This window comes from Girardinichthys multiradiatus, chromosome 19, assembly GCF_021462225.1.
Source record: "Girardinichthys multiradiatus isolate DD_20200921_A chromosome 19, DD_fGirMul_XY1, whole genome shotgun sequence".
NCBI lineage: Eukaryota > Metazoa > Chordata > Actinopteri > Cyprinodontiformes > Goodeidae > Girardinichthys > Girardinichthys multiradiatus.
In genome coordinates, this window is record NC_061811.1 from 24064307 (window position 1) to 24074662 (window position 10356).

General features: G+C 40.0%; 1 protein-coding gene across 1 annotated transcript in view; it reads left to right on the forward strand.

Moving 5' to 3' along the window:
* Window positions 1–1220: 1220 nt before the first annotated feature.
* lbh (LBH regulator of WNT signaling pathway) overlaps window positions 1221–10356 on the forward strand; it is a 10553-nt gene continuing 1417 nt past the window's right edge. The window contains exons 1-3 of the mRNA XM_047346264.1: window positions 1221–1464; window positions 6026–6128; window positions 10132–10356. The exon at window positions 10132–10356 is cut by the window's right edge and continues 1417 nt beyond it. Of these exons, the coding sequence (XP_047202220.1) occupies window positions 1436–1464; window positions 6026–6128; window positions 10132–10347 (348 nt within the window). The 5' untranslated portion in view covers window positions 1221–1435 and the 3' untranslated portion in view covers window positions 10348–10356. The remainder of the gene's footprint in view (window positions 1465–6025; window positions 6129–10131) is intronic.

The following is a 10356-nucleotide window of genomic DNA, read 5'->3' on the forward strand; positions in this document are numbered from 1 at the left end:
GAAAGGGTTTGCCATACTCGGTTCTGTAAGTATACAAGGCAAAACGCATCCTACTTGTTAACCAGTAAGGCAAAATATTGGTCAGCTAGTTACCCAAAGTTCATCTTTTAGATGCAATAGTTCACAAGTAAGTAATAATGAAATACTTCACATGTAGGCCAAAACTCGTGTTACAAGTTAACCAGTGTGCACTTCATTGGCCTTTTAGAATGCCTTTTATTACGCCTGCATACTATTTAACACATTGACACAAGTGTGCATTTCAGAGTACTAGTTTTAGAGTACTAGTTGACTGTTTGACTTTTAGGTTGCACTGGTCAACTGGTGGGCGCATGTGAACTCGTAGGCATAATGGGAATCAAATGGTTATGATCTTGAGGTTTATAGTGCTAACTAGTTAACTGTTATAACATAATAGTCATTGATTAGTGAATCATAAAGCATACTAGTGGGGACTTTTGAGCTACTGCTGAATTTGACTGACTAGTAGAACAAGTTATTAAACAGTCAGTGACTGATGTCGAAGATATAAAAGCTTGTTATAGTAAGTGAGCCTAAGGAACAGGATTGCCAACTGCTGTTGTAAATTAAACAGCTGGGTTTTCGTCACAAGGTGGCAGTAGAGGCCTACCTACTTTTCTGGCCCAAAAGTACAAGAAGGAGCAGAGAAAAGGGCAATTTTGTAAGGTGCGAATATCAGTAATGCTGTAGAGGAAGACCATGGCTGAGCAAGGGAAAAAAAGTCTTTCATAAGTTGGATGACATTTGTTTAACATTTTGCAAGGCAGTAGGTGATGCGTTTATGCTTGACTTGTGCATGCACACTGAATCGCTAGATCTAGACATTGATTTGCCCTTGGAATATGTTTGTGAATGAATTCCTCTTCATTTGGATGAATGTCACGCATCACCTAACGGGCAAATCAGCATGTTTTTGTCATTCAAGGGGAGTGGGGAGGTAAGACTTCCATTTTGTTGCCATGGAGACTACAAATCAATTGTATGTCGCGGCATCTTGCTTTCCATTCCCAAAGAGCATTGCCTGTCACTGCTGATGTCATCAGGGCTGAGGGCGGGGTCCTGAAGATGGAGGCGTGAGTCACAAGCGCTCTGATTGGCCGACGCTGTTAATGAGCTGCCATTGAGAATTTTTGGATTGTGTGGAGGGGAGGTGTATCTCCAACTGACGGAACGCACCGCCTCTCGCATAAATAGTGAACACAGCTGGTTTCTCCGATCAGACGCATCAATTTGTGCCACCGCGTTCTTTGTTCAGGCTGCCTAACACGCTGCACAGTTGCTTTCGCTTTGCCGGAGCGCCTTTTTTCCGCTTAGGCAATCAAAAAGATATATATATATATATATATATATATATATAAAAAAAGAGTAGAGAAAATTAATCAAATTTGAGAGAACTGACAGCAGGTGTGAATTCATGTCTGTATTTTCACCGCAGATATACTGGTGAGTACTCGCATCTCTTTTAATAGCACCTGTTTGCCTTGCTTGTCTGGGCTTTTTCATGCTAGTTTATGGTTCTTGTATTCGAATAAGTGAAACCACTCGGATATGATCCATTGTACTTCGGGGTTTGTACCTGAGGGGAAAGAACAGTGAAAGAGGTGCTTGAGGACGACTTTGGTGATTTCCCTCTGTATCAGCCACCTTTGTTGCTGTACACCCACTCTTGTTTCCTTTGAGATTTTCTGTGGGGTGTTGCCTCTGAACTTGGAAAATTTCAGGGCAACACGGATTGAAGATTTAGATTAAAGTCTTACAACGCCCCCCGCCCCATGTCCCACATACCCTAAACTGTTTACCAGCGGGATTAAAAGCGGCCACATTTGGCTTTTTAGAGACTTCACATTAGTTCGACTTTAGTCATTCCGTTCTATTTTTATTCATTTAGCTGTCAGTGCACAAAGGTTCACTTTGCTTTTCCTGTTTTGCCCTTTGTCTTTTAAGTAGCTGCAGGTGCACTGAAATCCAGAGGCAGTGTGTCACTCGATACACTTTAATCGTGTCTGGTTGCACAAAAGTTGAATTCTGTGCTTCTGAACGTTTCCCCCCTCTGTCAGGAGGTTATGCAAGTTGCTTTGAAACTTCATTTTGCAAACACCATTAAAACCTCAGAAGGCTTCTGCCTGTCTCTACCAGGAAGTCAACAATCTAGCTCTTTACTGTAACCACATTTTTTTTTTCCTGTCTTTGCTTTCTTGCACTTGGCACATTCTTTTCTACTGTCATTTTATCTCTGTGAGAAAGTTTTCCTTCCTCATAGCAGGAGCTCCTAATCTGTCAAATGAAGTAGCATAACTGGGATGTTTAGGTGATTTATTTGAGCTTCGGTTGCCCAGCCTAAAAATCACTCCTTGGGATGAACAGAAAGATGTTTCTCAAAAGTTTGGTCTGTCACCAAAATGCATGAACAACATAGGACAATGTGCTACTAAACAATGTCTTTAAAAAAGCTGACAGAACTCTGTGATGGAGGAATGGTGTTGGTGTTTCTCAGCTGTGCCTGCCGAGCTACGTGACTTGGCCGACGAAAAGCAAAATACGGGCCTGGAATGTCAGCAGCTTTGCCCATGCTGCCACACAGGTCAAGATTGATGATCGTAGTAGCGAGAACTGCTGGGTGGCTGAGGGAGAAACTATAGCGATGAAGCAGGATGCAAATTACTTACTTGTACGGTAACTGCTGCAGTGTCTGCTCAGGTGTCAAGCTCCAGTATGAACAGATGAACTTCCTTGGGCTTGTTAAACCCACAATGTTTGATGGGAGCTAGTCATTATTAGGACTTAAGGTGTATCAGTTAGTTAGGTATAGATAGTTTGGCAAATGGCATTAGAGATGCTGACATACCTTCTATGGGCAAAAGCACCAGACTGTTAAAGGGTCAATTGTTAGAGGAATGGGATTATTATGTAACTAATTGTAATTTTGAAAAACATCCAAAACTGTAGGGGTCTGAAGGTTAAACTTACTTCTTCAGATTATGTAAGCTAAATTAGGCATCACTGATATTGCAAAATTCAGAACATCACCTGCCCAACAGAACCATTTTTTCAGGAGAAAGGGTTAAAGTATGGAAGCATGCAGTCAATAGATAGAGATCAGCTCTTTATTGTTTAACTTTGTTTTGGGGCATATTGTAGGGACTTTCTTGTGATTGTACCTGTGATATTGTATCACCAGCCTTGTAAATGTTGACCAGTAGGTCATTTAAGATTGTTTTTTGTATCTTGCTATGGAACAGTGCCTATGTTAAAAAGATTTTTCTCAATTGCATTTAATTGCCAGTTGATGACTCTGAAAGCTCCTAATGTGTCCTCAAGGTATTGGGTGTCCCTCTTGAAGACACGTCCTTCAGTGTTTGATACTTGAAATGAGACAACGGCGTTTGTTTCTTCCTAGGTCAACTTGTCACTAGTACACTCCCATTTCCTCCTCATTGTGCCCCTTTATGTTTCATTCGGCGATGTTCTGTTATTCTTAGCCGAGCAGGATGTTTATACGATCCAAGACCAGAAATATGACTGGCAAGGCCGGAGTGTTTATCTTTCTTTTTCTTCTCTCTGTCCATTCCCCTCTAATCGTTGTCTCCTCAGGTCCTTGCTTTCAGTGTTCATCCATCTGTCCTCCTCCTTCTCTGCATGTCCCCCTTGGGGACCAATATGAATTCAATGGCATCCACACTTCTTTTTTCTTTTCTTTTTTCGTAGTCTAAACACAGCATAAGCCTACAAACTTATTTTATTTTATTTTTGGATATCCTTCTATTGTTCCACCCTGTTGATCTGGCCTTTGCAGGAGCAGTTGCTTACAGGAACGCTCTTTGCTTTTAACATTTCCCCTCCACACTGCAACCTGTTGTAAACATTTTAGAGATGGAAAAATTGAACTTGCCTTTGCTTTAGGGTTTATTGATGTGCTGAAATTGAATGAATCATGTCACATGATTTCCCCTGACACGAATGACAATGTGTTAATTTAGGTTCTTGATTTTTAGACTGCACCACAGAATATAGGTTTGATTTGTACTTGATGGTAACATTTCAGAGATTAATGATACACCTGAGTTTTATAGAAAAAATAAAAATGGACTGAATTGTATGCTGATGACAATTTCTTATGACTGCTGATGACTGTCCTTTTTATAAATACAATACAACTTTAAACAGTGAGTCTGTTTAATTTGGCTGACTAGTAAGCTAGAATTGCTTACCAACTTAAGCAAGATTTGACAGTCATGGTGTTGAGCATGCACACTGAATAGCTAGACCTAGAAATTGATTTTTGTGTTGTCTAATGGTGCTTAAAGTTTGCACAACCCTGAGTTGTCCACTCATGTATTGGTCATACAAAGAAAATAAGTTTGTAGTGTAACTTATAAGTTCCCAATAGGTCCTTAGGACTTGTGTGGCCCCTTGACACTGAAGCGTCCTGGACAGAGAGTCATATTGTCCATGTCAAAACGGTACTTGCTACGTCTCCTAGTTCAAAAAGAGGGTCTCACTGCAGATCAAATCTCCTTATATTCAACAACTGTTAGACTGTAATGAGAGTGCATTCCTAGCAGACAACTCTACAAAGTTTGGTCCCATAAGTGTTACATTTCTAGATGTGTATGTAACATTTTCCAATAATTGTTTGGATCCAACTTTCTAAATGCTTCTAAAACATGCTCTTCCTGTTTGCCGGGTGCCACCTCTGCTCCGTACAGACTGTAATAAAAATGGGGATATGCACGACTGTCAAGCAGAACGTTCCCCCCATAGAGGCTGTGCTTCTATAGGCAATTCACAGTAGTAATTAATTTGTGAAAATTACAAAATTATGCGTCAAAAGGTAGCTTACTAGAGGCACAAGCTGTTAATCAACACTGGTGAAACTGCATTTTTTTTTTTTTTTTACTGAAGCATCTAAATTTTCAATTGAAACTTTTAACAAGGCTTTTGCTAAACTTTAGTTTCAGTAACTTTAAGTACACACTACAAGGTGAATAAATGTACAAGAAATTCCACAAACTGTATTTCAAGTTTTAACCATGAATTAATGACACTTTATCAGGAACTTAAACAACTGCTTAACACAATTTTATCTTACCCGTTTTCAGATTTTAAAATAGAAGTAGGTCAAAAGAACCCCACACATCCTGTACCAGGACATTCAGAGAAGTGAATTGTAATGTTCGGGTACATGCAAGCATCTTGTTAGGTTCCATTTTCGTTGGCCCGAGTAGCCATAGACACACAAACCACAACCCTTTGGCCAGAAACTGACCACTTGGCTTTAAATAGAGACCGTGAGAAGGCTACTCAGCATCTTGTCTCAGGGCTCGTGTCTGTTCAGGGACTGGTATCAAACTATTTTTTTCACTTTATTATAAAATGCTAAAAAGCTCTAGGCATAAGTTTTACAAAAACATATCTGAAATGGAAAGTTTGTCCAGGCTTTATGTGCATCAGGTTCCTATCCATTCAAATACCACCACACGCCCCCAGCACATTCTCATAATGACTGTTCCAAGCTGCAAGTGCAAGAGCACATCTTTCTCTATTTAGAATCAGCCACCTTATGCAAGCGGCATGATGAGCGCTGCAGCTTTGCAGTGCATTAAAACAGCCGACTGAGGAATGGATGTTTTGGTCTGTTGTGGTCAAGATGCGTAGAGAATAAACAAAACTGTAGAGTGCATACAGGGAAGTGAATGCACTGAATGCTTGGGCCTTGATCTGCATATAGATTGCCTGTGGTGTTTTTTTCTTTGTTTTGTTTTTTGTTTTTTTTTTGTTACCCATCTGACATTTTCCATTGACTATGACCGAAATTATCTGGCAATCCGTGAGGGCAAACTGTCCATCTTTATATGCATATATGGTTCAAAACGCAGTGATAAATTTACCAATATAAGCCTTAAGTGTGTATTTTACCTCAGTGTTTGAAAGTCATAACTCCTGACTATACATCTCCTCTGCACAAATGTGCACTCACTACACCTTGCATCTTTCACCCACACAGCCCAGTGTTTGTGCCTGTCCAAGATATGACTGAGGTGATGATCAGCAACACCCCCATGGAGGATATGAGGCTCAGTCCAAGCAAGGACAGACTCTCCTTCCAGGTAACACGCACACATGGACACCAGAGAGTGAAACATGGCTTTCTTTCTAAATGCCTTTCCCATGCATTTTGATGTAGAATTTCATTATATACTGTATGGATTTATCCAGTCATTATCATAAGCTGGATTGACATTACAAATGCCAAAAGGGAACAGCAATGGCATGGGATTTAACATTTGAGGTAATTTGTGTCAAGGTCATTTATCTTTATTTTTAAGAATTTATATTTCTTTACGCAAAATAGCATAAAATAAAGCAGTTTAGCAACAATCACAAAATTCAGAATATATTTCCTTTTAATATTTGCAAAATATAAATTTCATACCAGAAAATTATTACAGAAAATGTTCACCTATCGTTTGAGGAAAAGGAGATTTAAGATTAGTTAAAAAATGAATATTGCAGAGAAAATGAGAAATGCCACTTATCCACAGATAATGGAAGCAGCCATCTGGTGGTCCTGACAAGCAGCTACCAGCTTCTTTGTCTTGCTGTCAGCTCAACAGGGTTGTCTTTGAGCAGAAACTAGAGATGCACCAATTAGCGTTTAGAGGTCAATGCCAATTTTAGTTGATACTGATTTAGTCTTTTTTGAACTGCTAACAACTAACATTTCTCCTGCCTTCCAGTCATTAGCAGTGATTATTTGTATTGGGAGCAGAGCTAACATTACATAATGTGCGAGAAGCTTTAAAATTGAGCTTTACTATTTGAAAGCTAAAAACAAATGGTTGACATTTCAAACTCTCTCTAGCGTTGTAAGGCTAGTTGTGCTAATCGTTGCTAGCAGTGATAAATGTTAACGGCAGAGGTTAAAGCTCCACCATAAAATGTAGTTTTCCTGTTATCTGCTGCATTCACTTCATCCCTTTTGAGTTTGCTGGAACATCTGTAAGGGAGGTATGATTTGAAGACAGGTGGCAAACGGCTTCTTTTTGTACTCAAAACGTAGATACGAAATGACTGTAACCTTTAAAGTACAGCCACCAATGTCAGGCTCTCTATTGCTGCATGAAGGACCAGAGCTGACATGTCTGAAGAAAATGGTTTCAATTTGAGAAGCTTCTTACACCTCTAGCTTAATTTTTAATGCTTTACTTATCCAAAGAAATGCTGAGTAACGGTAACAACTTCAACACCGAAGAGTGTTGTGATTTGCACAACCTAGTAGTGCTTGTGCATTGTGAGTTTTATTGACTGGAAAAATATCTGACTTTTGTTTTTCTGATTTTTGAAAATTTGCTGAGTCTGATCAACACCAGATTTCCATTCATCTCTCGCAGAAACTATCTAAAGGCTAATAAGCTTCTTAGTTTCACATTTTAGAACCTAAAGAGGAAGGAGAATGAATGGGACACTTTAAATATTGAAAATGTTCAAGTGCAAGTATGTAGCAAGTGAGAAATTTGATTTTGGAAAGATGGATGAGTTATTAAGGAGATCACACATCATTTAAGATTTAGAGCTGTTGATTCGGTACATTTGTAAACTGTAAGCAGCTGCCAGCTTAAGATGCATGCAGAAAGGATGTAGACTGACCCAGAGGAAGAGCTTCGCTTCCTATGGCTCCTTAGTTTACACCCCAGCTGTGAGTCTGAGAGGAACGGAAGGAGAAAAGGCCAGCAGAAAAGGAGCACCAGTGTGCCTCTTCTCTGCCTTCTCCACTGTGAATTTAGCATCTTGGGCAATTGCCCAATGTCCCAGGATTTCCATAGAGAAGCCCTCTATAAAGCAGTGATGGTTTCACCAGTCATTTCCTCAAGCTGATACTGACTTGAATGACATGAGCATGATATTCCAGATGCTCTTGCACAAGTTATTAAAGTGAATGTAGCCCATGGTCCTTCAAGAGGAAATTAAATGAGATGAAAATTGACCCGGAGTTATCCTTTCAAAAGTCAGCATCATAATTCAGCTGCCCCACCCCATTGCCCTGGAAAAGAAACAGCCTATTATGCATTGGCAAACTCATCCAAAGGCAAAGTCAGTCACTGTCTGACTCTGCAGCTGACGCACATCAAGTATAGTCGATGCAGGGCAAAATAAAGCAGATGCAGCTTTAATTTACACGCCAACAGTGGATTCATACATAAAATAAATTGCTGTGTTTGGAAACCGGACGTGCTGCTGCACGTGCAAGCCTAACTTACCTGAGAAGAAAGCATATTTATGGTTTTCCATTTTTGTTTTTGTTCCTCTTATGGAATTCAGGAAGAATCAGACACACAGCTGGATCTCTTTATCGCTTGTCTCACTCCGGCTCGTAGAATGCTCTTTCCACTCGGCTCCGTGCCCAGACAGCAACATACCCCCCCCCCCCCCCTCTCCAAACTCAACCCCTGTGACTTGCCGTGAAATGTGCAGGTCTAAAAATATATCAATCTACTTTATCCAAATGGCAAAAAATGCTCTTCTTGGACCTGAAGTGGCAGCCCATCCCCTCCCCAGAGCAAGTTCTCCTGCTTCTGAGAAAGCTGGAGGTTAATCAGGCGATGGATGTAGTTTGTCAAACTGTCTCTCATGTCCTTCATATCAGATTCAAGCATTTTAATTTCAATTAGTTTATTAACTTTAGAACTGTGGTCTTAATATTCCATCAAATCAAATGTGTTCTTAAAACTTTTACAATAGAGATGCACCAATCAGATTCGTGGCCAACTTTCACTGTTTCCTTTTTTGTAAAGTTGATGTGACTTTTCCCCTAAGAACTATATAATAACCAGTATTCAAACCATATTTCTCTAGCCCTCCTGTCGTTAGCAGTGACTAGATATTTTTATTGGAAGCATAAGTATCGTATTTGTATATGCTCCAGGTCAATTCACAACTTCATACCGCTCTTTCATATCAACATATTGCCGCGTTCATTCATGCTCTTCATACTTTTCAGCCTTCAAACCATTTTGTACTCACAAGGAAACACGGGTGAATCAGTTTTTTTACATTGTAGTTGAGCATTTTCACAAATCTAGCAGGATTTAATTCCACCCCATTACACTCAATTAGAACTGACTTTAATCTGTCTTTTGTGTCTTATTAGCACAGTTATCGTTGCTAAACTTAAACAATAGTCTTCATGTATGTATTCCTAGAGAATGAAGACCCTTACAGTAACTCTTACACTAACTGCTAATATTCCCAGTCCAGTATGGTCTGTGATAGAAAGACTAAAGGCTCAAAAAGATAAAACACAGCAACCTTTCTGTAATGCGTAATTTGCTCTGGGTCAACACCACAAGCTGATGTCCTGTGAGAGACTGCTTCGTGAAATGACCGGTACCCACCCAAACCATTTTTGTACTTTCCACTAAGTCATGTCTGCTGTTTATTCAGGCTGCTAATTTTGGATTTATTTTAAATACATTCTTGTACCATTTGTGATTCCTCTGACTTAATTTTCAAACACCTGGTTCACACTGAAAATGGCTCCCCTCAGTAACTACTTCAACACTGAGGAACATTGTTGGCGCTAGTCCGTAGCAGTTGGGAACGGTGCTTCTACTAATCAGAAAAAAAAACCGTCAGATTTGAGTTCCCAACCAGCTCCGAGCACTTCTACTATTTACCTTTTCATTGTGTCTTTGTGATTTAAAAACCATTTTGAACTGAAAATGTATTATTGGCTATTTACCAATGTGAAGACTGTTCACTGAAAGGAAACTTATTGCATTTAGTATGAATCTGGATGGCAATGACTGAAAATGCTTGCATGGAGTCTCCTGCTACAAAATACTCAAGTATGAGGAAACGGATTATATTTCCTTAAGGAAATGCGGGATGGGCAAGTGCCGGTTGCCATATGTCAAGTACAAATTTGTAATCAGTTCTAATCGGATGCTTAGTCAGCTCTGAGATATTTAGCAGACAGCTACCCACAATAGTCACACTCATTTCTCAGAGGTAGAACTGACTCTTATTTCTAAACAACCCATGTTGTGGTTTGGTAAACTTCCTGTGAACTCCCTTGATAAATGATTAAGAATCCATGTCTTTCGTTCCCAGATATTTCCAGACCCCTCGGACTTCGACCGTTGCTGTAAACTTAAAGATCGCCTCCCATCCATTGTGGTTGAGCCAACAGAAGGAGAGGTGGAGAGCGGAGAGCTTCGCTGGCCCCCAGAGGAGTTTCTCGTCAGCGAGGAGGAGGAAGAAGATGAAGAGGAGCAGAACGATTGCAGCATGCAAAATGGACAGCCAGCACAGAATTCCCAGCACTAGAGGCTGGGT